This window comes from Phalaenopsis equestris, unplaced genomic scaffold, assembly GCF_001263595.1.
Source record: "Phalaenopsis equestris unplaced genomic scaffold, ASM126359v1 Scaffold000787, whole genome shotgun sequence".
Lineage (NCBI taxonomy): Eukaryota > Viridiplantae > Streptophyta > Magnoliopsida > Asparagales > Orchidaceae > Phalaenopsis > Phalaenopsis equestris.
Window position 1 is genome coordinate 637,703 of NW_018165227.1, and position 18,115 is coordinate 655,817.

The following is an 18,115-nucleotide window of genomic DNA, read 5'->3' on the forward strand; positions in this document are numbered from 1 at the left end:
TATTTTTTATGTTTGTTATTATTTATTTACTGTTTCGAAGAGTCGTTGTTGTAACATATTTGAATTCTAACAATATTATTTATATTCTTATTGTGGTTTGGGTTAACTCCAGTGTCATTATGTATCAGAGCTAGGATAACCCTAGTCTTATCCTAGGTTTTCCTAGCATCCGCCTTCCCCCTCCACAAAAATTTTCTTCTTATTCCCAAACCATAGACAAATTTGAATTAACTCTATTTTTCCCTTGTTGATTTTTAAAATCAACAAACCCAAATTAATTTTACTACACCTTCAATTAGTCTCATACACCTTCTTTCACCTTCCAACTCTATACCCTAGCCATGCCACCAAGAAAATACATGCCTGAGCCTACTGGAAAGAGATACAATGAGAGATTCGTCGACTTCAGCGGAGGCTTACAGATATGGAAGATGGAACCCAATGGGAAGTTACCCTCTACTGTGACAGGGAAAGTCAAAGGCCAAAAGAGATGAGAATTTAAACCCTTCCAATATGGAAGAGTTCAGCGATGAAGAAGACATGCCATGATGCTTTGGAATTCAATATCAGAGGAGGCCGAAAGAGGTGTCCACATATGGAAGACAAAGGAACTTCAGAATAAAGGTGGATCTTTTAGAGTTTGAACGATATATGGATCCTGCCGAGCTCATCAATGGCTGAAGCAAGTTGAGAGAATCTTTGAGTACAAAGATGTGCCAGAAGATAAAAGGGTAAAACTAACGGCTATTAAATTGAGAAAGAGCACCTCCTTGTAGTGGGACAACTTGCAGAGTAGAGGAAGAGAGAAGGAAATGATAGAATTATCAAGTAGAAAATGTAGAATGTGATGCAGAAAAAGATCTACTCTCTCGCTACCGCCAGGATATGTTTATGAGGCTCCATCACCTATAGCAGAGATCCCTTTTGGTAGCGGTTTTCACGACACAGTTTGACCAATTGCAGATGAAGTGTGATTTGGTCGAGCCAGAGGAACACACCATAGTCTGTTATTTGGGAGGCCTGAAGCACGCTATTAGCAATGTGGCGTAGATGCAACCTTTTTGGTTACTTGGAGATACCCATACTTTAGCATTGAGAGTGGAAAGACAACAGAATTAGAGCAGCCAATCACCACCAGTCAAACAACCACTGAAAGTTAGAGACACTAACAGGAGCAAGCCTTAGAAAGTTGAGAAAACTGGTTCAGATAAGGATAGAGCCGCCCTTAGTAAGAAGAATCCTGAGAAGAGTAACACCCCAACTACAATCCCAACCAGAAAATGCTTCAGATGCCATGGATTTGGGCACATCACCTCTAGTTTTCCAAAGTGCTGAGTTGTATATTTTACCGAGTAGGGCGTCGTGGAGGAGGTTAGCGACGAGGAGACAATCGAGGAACAGGATGTGGTGTCATCTTCCACCATATGAAGGTGAGGAGCTTATGGTTTGATGGGTCCGACAGACTAAGGATACGGGGTATTCAAATTGGCTTTGTCATGTTTAATTCTACATCCGTTGCACTGTGAACGAGAAAGTATGCAATATCATCATCGATGGAGAGAGCAGCAAGAATGTGGGACCTACACAATTGGTAGAGAACTTGGGCCTCATGACTTAAAGGCACACTCAACCATGTTTTCTAATGTGGCTAAAGGAGAACAGGGACAACATTGACTAGAGGTGCATTGTGACGTTTTCGATTGGGAGCCAATTGCAGGATCAGGCATGATGTGACGTGGTACTTATGAATTTTTGCACCTGTGGTTATTATTTTTTTTTTGAGGGAGCAGTAAGAATGTGTCATATACGCAAATGGTAGAGAAATTGGGCCTCATGACCCAGAGGTGCATAGTGGAGTTTTTTATTGGGAGACAATTGCAGTATCAGGTATAATGTGATGTGGTTTCATGAATTTTTGGCACATGTTTTTTTTATTTTTTTTAGGGAGCAGTATGAATGTGGCATATATGCAGACGGTGGAGAAATTGGGTCTCATGACTTAGAGGCACGCTCAATCATATTTTCTGACGTGACTGAAGAAGGAGAACAAGGTCAATATTGACCAGAGGTGTATAGTAGAGTTTTCGATTGGGAGCCAACTACAGGATCAGGTATGGTGTGATGTGGTTCCCATGAATTTTTGTCACCTGTTGGGGAGAGCAATATAGTTTGACTGTACTACTCATCATAACGGATTTATAAACAACCACTCATTCACCAAGGAGGTGAAGCACATCGTTGTTCTCCGTTATGCAGAGCCTGAGATATCAGGTGCCCTTGCTGACAGAGCGGTGTTGGTGGGACAAGTTTTGGTTACGACAGAAGAGGATATGATTGAGACGCCGATTCCGGGCATGGGACAATCATGATAGATATCATTTCTCTATATCACAACCGATACCTTACCACCATAGCCCCCACCATTTGGGGAGGTTTAGGATATCCTCACTTCATATCAGATTACTTTGAGAGGTTTCAGTATGCAAAATGCCAGTCTCTCAGGGGAGAAGCTCCGACTTCCGTCTGTAAGGGCAACTCAGGGATAAGTCTATCCATCTGAAAGGTTTGAATGTTTCTTATCTAGAATTGTCCTGTGTTTGATATCTCACGACTCCTTTGGACATCCAAGACTAGTTCTACTGATACTTCTCTTAACAACTGCAAAATGCTAGCTCGAGGCACCATAATCTCATACTCTGTCGGAATACTTATTACATCAGGATCACTATCTTTTAGAATAGCTATAGTTACCTCAACTGAAATCTCTATCTTAGGGTCAACTTGAGTCGATGGTGTCTCTTGTTGGCTGAAAATTGGGAATCCTCTCTGAAGTCTGCATCTTCTTCGGGGTCATCATTTCTCTTCAACCGAAAGCTATTCCTCTTTGCTTTGGGCTGAAAAATAACCTATTTATAATAGAAGATAGGTAAGGAGGCGGAGGCCCCTCCCCTTGGGTGGTAAAACCAGCCCCTTGGACCGGGCGGTCCAAACAGTAGGAAAGCTGAACCGTTTCAACCGAACCAGTTGGTTCAGAGCTCCTAAGCCCTGCGTCACCGGGAGAGTGGATCGATATATATGTATCCTCTCAAGTGGAGAAAATTCTTCCAGTGTTTTGGGGGATAGTCTAATCTTCAGTGGGATACAAGTGCTTTGGACCGCATTAGAAGATTCTACAGCGTCGGAAGATTACAACTTTCTCACCATCAATATGTAGCCAAAAGCTTTGACGAATGAAGTTGAAGCTTTCCCAACCTCAGAGAACTGACACGCGACATGACTAGATTTAACTGCCCGGTTCAACAGTAAGGATGGATTGTTCCAATAGGGACGTTGAACCATATAGTGCCTCTTAGGGCAGAGGTTGCTGCCTCCCCCATCTAGTTATTATAAATATGTTTGTTTCTTGTCTTAGGATTTAGTTTTTAGTCTTTCTAAGTTTAGAATTTTATCCAGTTTGTCGTCGACGACTGTTATCTCGTCTAGGGCTATATTTGAAGGTGAGTAAGTGCCACGGCTATAACTCGTCAAAAGTGACGATCTTCTCCAAAGGTTTGAGGAGTGCTTCGTTGTAACTCGATCCCATGGGGATATTTATCTTCCTCAATTTCCCTTCGCATCCCCTTCTCTATTTCCAACCACGAGTCTCACTTCTTTTCCATGTTGTTTCCACTGTCATCACCCTCCAACCGCTCAACTGTTGTCGGATACTACTCTACCATCCAACCTGACACCGCAAACCACTCCTCCTTCCTTGCAATGCCGCAGCCTTTCCTATATGCCCCTTGTTGTCGTATCCTGCTCTACTGCCGAACCTGCCACCTTAAGCCACTCCATCATCTCCCTTGTTGTGTCGCCACCTTCCTATTCCTCAACCTGTTGTTTATAGTTTTGCCTCCCAACCTACACCCTACTAGGGTGTCTTTTATATTATCATCTATTTCTAGTTTTGAAGAGTCATTGTTGTAACATATTTGAATTCCAACAATAATATTTTTGTTTTTATTGTGGTTTGGGTTAACTCCGATATCATATAATCTCTAGAATGATCCCCTCTTTTTTACCGCCCGCATATTTGAAATATGCTGAGAACTAAAGTGGAATAGAGCTAAAAATATATTTCCATGTTCAGCCCTCCATCGAGCATATTTCACTCCAAATGACCATATAAAATTGTGTTTAATCCATATGGGATGCATGTCATTAGTCTTTTTGGAGGTGGAGGGCCAAGATAACTTTCTATTGTACAATCCCCCACCTTTCCATAATCAATTTTTGCCTCATATAGCTTGATTTGGCCAAACAGTCAGAAAAATCAACTAAATAGGTTGCAGGCTAGCACGGTGACCCCCAGAACTGACACGTCAGAAAAATCAACTAAATAGGTTGCAGGCTAGCACGGTGACGCACAGAACTGACACGGGGGTGCTAGTCTCTTTGTTTTCTGGCACGGGGGCACCAGTTCTTGGCGCAGGGGTGCCAGGTAGGTGTTAGAATGCCGCGGGTGCACCAGCTTAGATGTTGGTTCTGTGCCTTAAACGCTTACCAGAGTTTTTATGGATGCATTGAACTATAGGAAGCTATGCATGAATGGAATATAAGTCTCATATCAATCAAATAGACATCTTAAATTTGCAATATCAAAAATTGATGCCAATAAATCTGCCAGTCTCTCACGCGGGCGTGTAAGTTCAGACTTTGATTTTGTCCCCTAATACGTCTAAGAGTTTTTATGGATGTCTTGAACTATGTGAAGCTATGTATGAATGAAATATAGTCCCATATCATTCAAATGGAGATATTACGTGTGCAACATAAAAAAACTGATGCCAACAATAATATCAAGCACTTATTACCCCAACAAATGCTTGGCATTAATTATCAATTCTAAAAATTAGGCACGAGTTGCAAATTAAATTTGATCCTCAAGCTAATTGGACTTTTAAGGATTACTATTATCATCATCTTTGTTGAGCTTTAATTATAAGGGCGATAATAAAGCTATTACCAATTACAACGTTCATCACCAGGTTGTCCCACAATTTTTAAAATTGTTGTTTGCTTCCTTATATGAAATATATTCTGAGTTTATATTACAATTGTTACAATCATCATGACTATAAAAGATCATATTCACCGAACCAAGTTGAATGATGCATGCAAATATTTGGATTTAAAGTTTTCAAATTTTATTTATTCAGTTTGCACATGTTTTCTGTTGTAAAGAGATTTATGAATCAATTCACTGCCGCCTAGGATGGATTTCCTAAAAAGTGTTTCTTCAATGCACTAGGAGAAGTATAAAACATACATCAGGAATGTTTTTTTTGTTATTCTAGCAATTTAAGGATTATCAATTATTTTTTTTATTTATGTATAGAATTTTATTTGTTTTTATTGTATTTTATTTGTGGGTTATCATTTCTTAAATAAGATAAAAAGATTTTTTTCCTTGTCCGTGTTAAAATTGAAAAATCGTTTGGATTTATCAGATAACCCAATCACTATAGATTTAAATTTTAATTTTTGCAATTGAATCATCTTTTGAATGAAGTTTTGAAGCATTCCTTCATTCTCTTAGATTTCTTCTATTTCCTTCTTCTTTGTTTTCTCTCACTTCTCTCTCAAAGTTTCTCTTTTAACATAATCTAGAAATTCAATTTCTCCTGTCAGCTCTGGTTTTCACCAAACCCAAGAATTCCCAATAGCATCTAATGCACTAGGAGAAGTATAGAACATACATCAGGAATGTTTTTTTTGTTATTCTAGCAATTTAAGGATTATCAATTATTTTTTTTATTTATGTATAGAATTTTATTTGTTTTTATTGTATTTTATTTGTGGGTTATCATTTCTTAAATAAGATAAAAAGATTTTTTTTTCTTGTCTGTGTTAAAATAGAAAAATCGTATGGATTTATCAGGTAACCCAATTACTATAGATTTAAATTTTAATTTTTGCAATTGAATCATCTTTTGAATGAAGTTTTGAAGCATTCCTTCATTCTCTTAGATTTCTTCTATTTCCTTCTTCTTTGTTTTCTCTCACTTCTCTCTCAAAGTTTCACTTTTAACTTAATCTAGAAATTCAATTTCTCCTGTCAGCTCTGGTTTTCACCAAACCCAAGAATTCTCAATAGCATCTAATCCACAATCTATTCTTATTCTCTCGTACCTACCTTATTCAATTCTCTTTTGACTAATGGGATAATAAGCTTAAAATCAAAAGCAAGCTTAGATAGCATGGAAAAAGAAGATGAACAACGTGATCACATCCATAAGGTCCATGAAATCCCATTTTATTCATCTTTAGAATTTCTCTTCGTTTTAATTTGGCATCAAAATGACCTTCTCTACGGCCATTGTCTTCATCGTTCATATTTACTATTCTAGAAGGTATTAGCATCCATTCCTTAAGTTAAGGTAGGCATTGACCTTTATGCTTAGTGTCTTATGATATGGTGCTTGTCTATATATGAATTACGGCCTTAATAATGGAGCAGACTTAAAGGTATGCTTGGCACCAATAACTTGCCTTTAAGAAATTAATCAAAAAAAGAAGATTTAGATTTTAATTATGGGTTGAATTAAAAAAAAAACTTTCTGGTGTTGCCCTTCTGGAATGACTTTTTTTGTAGTCCAAAGATATAATCAAAATGCTTTGATGAGATTGAATGATATGAATTTGGGTATTTTGGAGAGATGCTTTACTCATCTAGTTTTTAACATCACATTCTCTTTCTTGAAGATTGGCTACACTTGTATGACTCTAAATTACATGCATATATTTGATGGGAGGTAATACTTGAAGGAATTTCTTAATATTAAAAATTTTGAATATTTTCTTAATATTACCAACTGCTTGATTTTAAAAGAGTTGAATGTTCTAAATTAAAACTAGTGAGACATGCTCAATAGCTGTGGCTAAATATTGTAAGTGAATCTAAATCTACCTGGATTGATTTAAAATATAATTTAGGAAATTTTACATACATACCACACAATTCTTATATATTTACATATTCAGAAGGTATTAGCATCCATTCCTTCAGTCAAGGTAGGCATTGAACTTTATGCTTTAGATGAAGATTGGCTACACTTGTATGTCCATGGTTCCTTGACTGACTGTTTTAATACATTGTCATGTTGCAATATGCAAAAGATTTTTTTGGAATAATATAATAATAACTTGTGTGGAATATTATCTTTTTTATTATTTTCTGGTCTATAATAAAGACTCTAATTTATAATTTTGTGTTTTCTATTACAAAGTGACTTAATTGAAAGTGATGATGGGGGAAGCCCTAATTTTAGCCATGAATACAAAACTTCGTAACTTGTGTGGAACATTATCTAACTTTGGGTGTCACATTTTTATTAGCTTTTGATAATTATGGTGAAACGTCATCTTTAGTCATTTAAATTGAAAGTGGTGATGAGGGAAGCCTTAATTTTAGCTATGAATGCAAAACTTCATAACTTTTGTGGAACATTATCCAACTTGGAGTGTTTAAATTGCTTTTGATAATTGACGTGAAACGTCATCTTTAGTTGTTGCATTTATTTCTTCTTATATATAGCCCCTATTGCACTTAGTTCCATTTATTTATAGATCCCCTATGATTTGATCTCATTAGCTTCATTACAATTATTTTGCGGTGAAAGCATAATATAGTATTCTATTTTCATTTTCTTGGTAGGAATTTTTTTAATTCTGTTGAACTTGGACATTATGCTTGTGTGAGGATGTTATTTAAATAAGGTTATGTCCTAGAAGAAGAAGAAGAAGATGATGAGGACGACGATGACGACGACGATGACTATTACTACTATTATTATTACATATATGTATAGAATATTTTAATAAATGTGAGCTATTTTTAAATACAATGTTTGGACAATGGCAATAAGGTCCATGAGAATGAAAGTCAAAAATAGTCGATTAGTGAAAGTGAAATAAGATTTGAACTTTTCATTTATTATTATTATTATTACTACTATTATTTACTATTATTATTATTCCTACTATTGTTATTATTTTTATTATTGCTATTATCATTATTATTATTATTATTATTGATTAAGTGATAGTGGAGACCTTTGCTATTCCATATATGTATAGAGGATTTTAATAAATGTGAGCTACTTTTAAATATTATGTTTGGACAATGGCATTAAGGTCCATTAGAATGAAAGTGAAAAATAGTCGGTTATTGAAAGTGAAATAAGATTTGAACTTTTCAGATAATTGTAGTGTGAACCTTGTTACTTATTGTGTTTATGTGTGCTCATCTGCTAATATAATGTGCTCGAAGTGGAGCTTTGTTATTTCATCATTGTAACAGGTGGTATCTTAGCTGATGTTTCAACTTGGATTTATGGGGTCAAAGTTTTGAAAAAAATAGGCTGAAATATGAATAGGTTCGATGCCTTTTCCCTTTGCTTTCATTCCATTAAATAATAATCTTACAATTTTTTTTAGGTACAAAATATTTTGTATAATTTATTTTAGGTAATTTAATAATACATATTCTTAATCTAAATATTCAGCTAAAAGGGAAATAAATCAGAATAAAGATATTGAAAATAATTTAAATAAACTTCTAATTATAGAAAACTCTTAATTTATCTGTCTGATTTTCGTCCTTCCTAATTGACATCCCCCCTCAAATTGATGCTGACTGATTTTGAAGCATCAATTTGCCAACAAGAAATTGATAACACTGTAGGGACAAAAAATCCTCAAGCCGTGAGTGTCGAAGCTGAAGGTGTCGAAGCCGAGAATGTCAAAGCCTCAGAGACAACTCATGAACCATGACATGATTTGAGCAAAGAAAAGCAAGAAATTCTTTATCATTGTCGTCCAGAAATTTGACTCATAGTCATAAGAAAAATCCGCTTCCAGTTACACGATCCAAATGCTACCGATCATAGCCCACAAATAAGATTCAGTTACATGATCCAAATGCTATCGATTATAGCCTACAAGTAGGATCCACGTCCTGATCCAAATGTTACCGATCATAGCCCACAAATAGGATCCAGTTACATGATTCAGGTGCTATCGATCATAGCCTACAAGTAGGATCCGCATCCTGATCCAAATGCTACTGATCATAGCCCACAAGTAGGATCCAGTTACTTGATCCAAATGCTATTGATCATGGCCTATAAGTAGGATCCGCGTTCTGATCCAAATGCTACCAATCATAGCCCACAAGTAGGATTCGCGTTCTGTTATACTATCCAAATGCTATTGATTCTTCCTGCGATGAAGAGAACGATTTGTTATCTGATCTTCAAGCCAAAAGTGTTGAAGCCGAGATGTCAAAGCTGTTGAGTGTCAAAGATACCTTAGAAGCAGTGATGCCTAGCAAATAAGATCTGAATCAGATGAATGATAATACAAAAATAACAGTCATTTTCAACCCAAGAATCTTTATACTCCACAATGAATGAATTTTACATGGATTTTGCACTTTTTAGAATAAGTTCCATCTCTTAGCGAGCAGACCTGCGGCATCTATCTGTCTGTCGAGCAAGTCTGATCTTCTTCAAGACATAATTCTTCTTTTCCATCTTGTTCTTCACGAGGAGAGCAAAGCCACATGCCCCTTTGCTGATCTACTCCAAAACCTCATGCTCCTCTATGTTACCACCAACATTTAACTTTTCCTATTTAAAATTTTATGAAGCTTCCCTGACCAACAGATCTAAACTCACGACTTCGGCATATATCATAATGCAATCAATACTAAAACTAATATCATCAGAAGCATTTTACATACTGAACAGAATCAATTGTCTGACACACTAAAGCAAGGCCATCAATTGCTTTTGACCTTATTAGTGGATGGAGATCCTCGGCGAATCCTAGCAGCACTTGAATCATAACATGCGGTTTCATAACCACGATACTTCTCATATTCCCTTCCAAACAAGAAACTAGCAGCTTTACAAGCATCGGCCTGATAGAGAGAAGCGGGTTCGAAGCAAGAGAAAGCACTAGAACTTCATCCAGTAAAAAGCCATCCACATAAGCGAGGGTAGAAAGCGCATCTGCCGCAGGTTTTTCATTGTCGTCAAGAAAAGGTCGAAGAAGTTCGATGATTGAGGGTGCGAAGGTTTCGTAGAGAGCTGCAGCGTTGCCTAGGAACTTAACAACGCAACGAGAGAAGGTGAAATCGGCGTTGCCAGAGTAAAGCAAATGACAGAGAGCGTCAATGGCCACGTGGCGACTAGAGTCGGAGGACTTAGGGTTGGCAAATAGGGCTCTCACAAAGGCTAAGGTTTGGAGGCGGGTTTGTGGGTTGGAGGCCTCGTTAATGCAGAGACTAAACCATTCAAGAAGATGAGTCTGCATTATTGATGAAGAGATTGATCGTCTCTGATACCATGTTAGTTGGGGAATCAAGGTAAAGAAATAGTTCTTCCCTTCGGGCAAGAAGGCCAGCGGGAAGGGAGTCTTAACGGTCTTCCAACGACTACCGATAGTTAGGGCAAAAATTTGGCTCTGATATCATGTCAAAGTTTTGAGAAAAAATAGGTTGAAATATGAATAGGCTTGATGTCTTTTCCCTTTACTTTCATTCCATTAAATAATAATCTTACAATCTATTTTAGGTATAAAATATTATGTATAATCTATTTTAGGTAACTTAATAATACATATTCATAATTTAAATATTCCGTTAAAAGGGAAATAAATCAGAATAAAGATATTGAAAATAATTTAAATAAGGAAGCTCCTATTTATAGAAAACTTCTAATTTAGCTGTCTGATTTTCGTTCTTCCTGATTGACATATAGTTCATATGATTCTTATAAATTAGCATCTTCTACCTAGTTGTGAAAGAAATGTACTGCTTAGACTTAAAGGAATATTTTATAAGACGGTGGTGAGACTACAATGTTTTACGACATAGAATTCTTGTCCTTAAAAGAAAAGCATAAAACTAAGTGTTGCTAAGATGAGAATGCTTAGGTGGATGAGTGGCTTTACACTCAGAGATAGAATGCGAAGTGATTAAATCCGAGAAAGGGTTGGTGTAGCTCCAATGGCATGCAAGATTAGAGAGAGTCGTCTTAGATGGTTCAATCACATTAAATATCAACCATCTGATGATCCGGTTAAGAGAGCAGATTTTAAATTCAACTTATATTAAGAAAGCTATGGGTAGAACTAAAAAGACCTAAGTAAGTTTTATAAAGAATTATTTTAATTTATTAGAAGTAAATGAAAATATGACACTCAACGTAATGGAGAAAAAAAGATTCATATAGCCGACCCCACTAGTGGGACAAAGGCTTGTTGTTGTTGTACATAGTTGAGCTTCAAGGGTGGTTGACTCCTATTTAGGCTTGGTAGAGTTGGTGGTGCGGAGTTCACATGCAACTTTTTTTCCATTCCCAAGATTATAGAAAACAATTATTGCTGTTGTATTTTCTATGACTATAACCTGCAGGCAACTGTCTTACCATGGCTTTAATCTAATATTTTTTTCTCTCCGACGATTTGCTTAGCCTAACACTATAGCACAAAGAAATTATTTTTTCTTTTGTTCTAGAAATGCTATATTTGCGTAGAAAAAGTTGAAAATTTGTTGAAATCTAAGTGTTATGAATTAAAATTTGTAGTTCTTGATTGGATCTTAGAGAATTTTAAGTAATTTCCTATTTTGGGTCATTTTTGTGCCATAAATATATTCTAGTATCACTCAATTCTTGTGTGTGAGCTATTTGACTTGGATTTTTCAATCGCTTCGCAAGTGTTGACAACTACTTTCCAAGGAGAGTTTTCTTGTATTAGAGATAACCTTTGATCATTTATTAGATTATGTTTAATCCTTAATTGTTATTAGTCAGTTTAGTGATTGGCCTGTTCGTGATAAAATTTTTGTCAATTGTGATACGTAGTAATTTTTTTTAAGATTAATCTTAATTATTTTATTACTTTTATATTTGTTCATTTTGCTCTATAAGATTTTAAAATTTGGCAATTTTTCTGTTATTGTTTGTAATCTAAGAAGTGCATTTGCTGTTTTCGCACTAAGGGTGGTTGGTTTTTACTAAACTTGAGGCTTGTTACCAATTGATTATAATTTTGTGAATTTTTATTATACATTTCATCCTATCTTGTAATGATAAACTATGCCTCTTAAATCATCCTACATTCAATTAGTACTGAAGTTTATGATTGCATAATGTCGAATAAAGTAGAACATAATATTTTGGTCATTAAAAATATAATGAAAGATCCAGCTTAAATTAAATCAGTTGAGTTCTGATTTTGAACATGATGTAACAATTATAAATCTCTAAATTACATGCATATATTTGATGGGAGGTAGAAGTTCAAGATGTTTTTTTTATATTAAAAATTTTGAAAATTTTCTTAATATTACCAACTACTTGATTTTAAAAGAGTTGAATGTTCTAAATTAAAACTAGTGAGGCATGCTCAATAGTTTTGGTTAAATGTTGTAAGTGAATCTATATCTACCTGGATTGATTTAAAACATAATTAGGAAAATTTGCTTACATACCACACAATTTTTCTATATTTACATATTCAGCACCTAAACTCTCAGTTTACATTTATAATTCTTTGATGTGATTAGCCTATGCGTAAGAAGGTGTATTTTACTATTAAAAAGTGAACGATAGTGATATTTATGATGTGATGTTAAAAATGTAGGTGTTATGCATGGAAATGTAAAACTGTATGTGTTAGATATATAAATACATAAGAATTGTGGTATGTATGTAAATGCACATAGCCCCCCCACCCATAACCTAAATTGCAATATCTAGAATTTGGTGAATTTAAGTTCAAGCACTAGAATAATCCAAGTCTTTTAAACAAGATCAATTTGGCGTGCATATATACTATGATAGGATTTTGATGCAGCGTGCTAAGGAACGTTTCCTTAAAAACTTTGGGTATCTTGTTTCATATTATTTGCATGATTCACTTAATGCGTCTAATGTTCTTGAAAAAATATAAAATCTACTATTGATTATGATAATTACATGTCTTCTTGCTGCAAGAAATTGACAAGTGAATTAAAATTGATGATAAGACAATGGAACTTTTGAATCTTAAAAGGCTTAACGAAAAAAAATGTTGATATAATATAAAATCATACAACTCATTTGTATAAAAAGTTATGAATTGGACAATTTTGGAAGTTCTATAGTTCAGATAATTTCTTGACAACAATGTAATCTTTGTTGACTTTATTTTATAAACTTATTATCAATATCGCGACTTTTTTTCTATTCTTCTACTTTTTAGTAATTCACATCCAACATTCTTATTAGATAGATTTACTCATCTTTTTCAGAAGTTATTTTATATGCAAGGATTGTGTTTACTACTGATGATGGATATCACAGGTTTTTTGTGCTCTGGGATGACAAATTTATTTAAGATGATTCTTTGATTATTCTTTAGGAAGCATAACAATTTTGCTTAGATTTATGCAATGTGGTCAAATTCATAGTTTTACAAAGGGAAATATTTCAAATTGGGTAAATTGATGGTGGAATTTCCATTCAATTGTTTTCCACGCTCGTGATTATATCAATCGACGGCTACAATTTTTTCTCCTGAAAATAGCAACTACCCAACAATACAATTTACAGATACTGTAGCTCGTGATTATGAGTAATATAGCATGCAAGCAGTTATTTTTTCCCTACCTTTAGCTCTCTCCTGTAATGTTTTTCCTTCGTTCTTTTTTTGTGGGCTCGATATTATAAAATAAAATTTGGTCATTTTTGAAAAAATCAGTTGCTATTTCTTTTTGAAAATTATTGAAATCCAAGTGGTTCAATTATAATTAATGTTTTTGACTAAATCTATAGTTGTTTCAGTGGAATATCTTGTGTTTTATGCTTCACGAGTGCATATAGAATAAGTTAAGCATAAATTAGCTAAATTAAATTCCAGTGTTCCTCTATTCCTATGTGTGCGCTACTGGATGTTGATTTTGTGCGCTTTCCAAGTCTTAAACAGTACTATGGATATTATATTGTGTCGTATCTATCTTCGTCTTTACCTTTTATCCGTACCGTGATTTATGACCAATGCTTGTTATTATGCAATTGCAGGTTGAGCACGAATTACCCCAGCAATATATTCATACTTTCAAGGATGGACAGTTTATAACATCTCCAGTCTCTCATTCTGGAGTGTAAGACATTTTGTTTTCCTCTTCCGAATGACGATTTCGTCAAGAGTTTGTGTTATTGCTTTTGTTTTCTCATCATCACTTGGCGTTGCGATCTGCTTTGAAGTTTTATGTTTTGTTTATTTATTTATTTATTTTTGTTTGTTTGACTTTGAGTGCTTTCAACCATTCTAGATATTTGTTATTCTGGATTCTGTTTTATGTTTGTTGGTCCAGAGAGAGTTGTGGCGTTGCAAAACGTTGCATTTTGGTCAGAAGCTTCTCAGCTCCAACTGACTGCATGACTTCAATTTATATAGGATGAATTTTACAGTCATTAAATTTATTTTTAGTATATGTTTTGATTGATTAATCATATTTATAAATTTTTTTATGATTAAAATTTAGTAAGAATAATTTTGAGGAAATTTTCTATTATTGATGGTGGAATCATACCTTTATGCATGGTTTTGTAAGGTGCAAATTGCTTGAATTTGCGTGATTTTATTAGCTCTTACTCATTGATGTTTATTGGGGCTTGCTAACTTGACTCCACGTATATTTATTTCCATTCATTTTAAGATGTGTATTCATTTTGTTGATCAGTATATTTCACAATTAGTAATCTGCAGTTGAATAGACTAGTTGCCTAAACTATCTTCTATGTTATTCCTTTAGCTCCTACATTATTCATTATAGGGGTTTGTTATCTCTTCCTCTGTCTATTCTAATAATAATCTTCACTTTTCAAGACATTATCTTAAGTCATTTAAGAGTACCACTTCAAATATAATGGGACTTAGATTATGGAACATCAAACAAGTTTGGATTAACCAAATTGCTCAAAATTATTACTTCAACAAGTCTTAAGAGATGAAAGCTCCAAAAATAATAAGGATGCAAAAGGGGGAACATAACTGATAAGGAAAGATCCTAAAGTACAGATAAGAACTGTTCAATTAGTAATCTGCAGTTGAATAGACTAGTTGCCTGAACTTTCTTCTATGTTATTCCTTTAGCTCCTACATTCTTCATCATTGCGGTTTGTTATCTCTTCCTCTGTCTATTTTAATAATAATCTTCACTTTTCAAGACATTATCTTATCATTAGTCATGTAAGAGTGACCACATCAAATATAATGGGACTTGGATATGGAACATCAAACAAGTTTGGATTAACCAAATAGCTCAAAATTATTTATTAAACAAGTGTTAAGAAATGAAAACTCCGCAAATTATAAGGATGCAAAAGGGAGAACATAACTGATAAAGAAAGATCCTAAAGTATAAGATAAGAACTGTCACTGTAAAGAGAAATTAATAACTTGTAGAACCGAAGAATTCACAAGGAAAGATTAACTCATGGAAGATGATCGATCAACATAAGGAGTGAGGGAACTAATTAGGAGAGATGGTAAACTAACTCAAAGAAGGGGCCACTAACCTAAAAGAAGAGAAATTATTACGTGTGGACACTACATGTACAGATAATGGTGAATGAGGTCACGTCTGCACGTAATGATTTTATTCTGCTGTAGATCAATCAATGTATTCATAGCTCTTAGTCCATTTAAAAAAAATGATTATGAACTTTCTTAGTCGAGAAAGAATTTTATCAATAATTATGAGTTATGACATCCAAGAAAACCTTATAGGCGGAGGAGGAGGAGGGTAGGATGACTTAATCCCAAGCCAACAAATGAGACTTAGACCCCGCAACCAATGGGTAAATAACACCATGCAAGGAATTGTAGAACCTAAAGGCTACAAGTTCATAACATATATTAAATCTAAATATGAGACATACAACCAAATATATGATTAAGTGTCTGTTTGGGGCAGTTGCAGCTTAATAATAAGCTGTTGCACAGTAATTGTCATAGGGAAACTGATAAGTGCATTCAATCCTAATGAAACTTAATAATAAGCTGTTGCACAGTAATTGTCATAGGAAAACTGATAAGTGCATTCAATCCTAGTATCTGCAAATTATTTCGGAAGAGTGCTGAAATTGCTCCATAGCTCATCGTATTGATTCATTCTGCGATATTATATTGAGGATTATTGCTAACACCTTCGGTGAAGTCATTCTGAATGAGCCATGAAATTTATGATTTTTGTGTAGTTCCTTCAACAGATTGGTGAAAATCACTCGTTCCATGCATAACATATTGTTAAATCTCGTTGGGTGGCCCGCAAACAACTCCCCAACCCATTTGTCGCCAGCATATAAAAATGTTATGCAAGAGAAGCGCTCTATGTACGAGTTATAATATTTTTACATCAAGCATATTGTAGCTGCAACTCTCCTTTTGCATCTTTCTATAGTTGTATCCATGTATTTCGATATCGAAGTAGCTAACATATAAGCATCAATGAATTAGCTACAATCATATAAGGTTATGAATAAAACTAAGATAAGGGAATAACATTACAAAAGTAAATAGAAAACATAACAAGTAATGAAAAACTCTCATATAAAGTGGCATGTCCAAAGCAACATAAATATCCAAGGCGTCATGAAACGTTATAAACAAATAGAAATGACCCATAAAAATCTAATAAAAAGAGCGTCTCTCAAATGTCATTGTTCCCATGAAAATAACATAGGTAAGCCACCCTATGGTCTGTGGGCATCGTTATGAAAAACTCTCTAGGTCGAATCTTCAAGAAACTTCATAGAGAAAAAATACTGCGACAAGTCGTAAATTTCTGAAGTTTCATCTAGAATTCACATAATCTGTTGGGCAGAAGTTGTTTCTGGCGGGTCGTGGTCATTGGTGCATGAAGCCACCAATTGTGAGATCTTGCTTCAGAGGAAAGCAGCTTCCTCTCTTTTTTTCAACCCGGGGACGCTTTAACTGGCTCGTGGACTCAACATCATGGAGGTTCGGGCTGGGGCCATCATTGAAATCTCCTGTTTGGTCAGCTCCAAAATTTTTGAGGATTTCGCCAAACCCCGCCTCACTAGGAAAACATGCATTGTTGTTTGTTGTCACGATACCTCCAAACATACAATTCAACTTCTCCTCTAGCTCAAGATTGATTCCACTATATTTATTTATTTATTTCTTTTGTTGCAGGCACCGCCTACAAATTCATTTAACATGTTGTTGGATTTGAAAATAATCTAAACTTGACAAAAATATGAGATATTTCAAAAATACTCACTGCCAGTCTCTCTGCTCACCACTCCTCGGAAGCATAAATCGTTAGCTTTATCAGAACCCACCTCAAGCCCGTTGATATTTGCTTCATTTCCTTCCAAATTTTCCAACATTTCTTTAGCCGATCGCACTTATTTTCTTAATTGTATTCTATCATACTCTATGCATGTACTTGAAATTTTTAATAATATTTTGTTAGTCTTCCTTGTTGAAATAGGTTGTCGGTCTATTTCCCAGTTTGATCTGCTTGAGACAAAGGTTGCAAAATATTAATTTTGTCTCTTTACCCCACATTACAGATGAACCGATCTTTTTTTGTCTTAATCATCGTATTATTAGCATAAAAAAATCAATTAACATAAATATGAATGTCACAATATCACAACTCAAAGAAAAATACAAATGTCACAACACACCACACTACAACTCCTACGCATCACTACTGCTACCACATCCACACACAAACACCTCCACGAACCAACACATCCACCACACCGCCACCACCACCTCCACAGAAACACAACCACACACCAACCACCACCTCCACACAAACACAACCACCACCTCCACAACACCATCACCATTAAACATCCACCAACACATCAGCACAACCAACCACACACCAACCACCACCTCTACAAACAAACCAACATCCAACACCACAGAACATCAAAGGTAAAGATAAAACTCCACCCAATGTTTTTCATTTGATGACTACATACAAAGCACTCGAAATATTGTCGTCAACAAATCAAGCACTCTCTTTCAGCCATTTCTC

The 18,115-nt window shown here is 35.0% G+C and overlaps 1 protein-coding gene across 1 annotated transcript in view; it reads left to right on the forward strand.

Moving 5' to 3' along the window:
* The window catches only part of LOC110031189 (cyclase-associated protein 1), a gene marked incomplete at its 5' end in the record, with an annotated part of 60,059 nt that extends 45,552 nt beyond the window's left edge, over positions 1-14,507 (forward strand). Inside the window, 1 exon segment of the mRNA XM_020734275.1 lies at positions 14,112-14,507. Coding sequence (XP_020589934.1) covers positions 14,112-14,198 — 87 coding nt within the window.
* Positions 14,508-18,115: the final 3,608 nt, after the last annotated feature.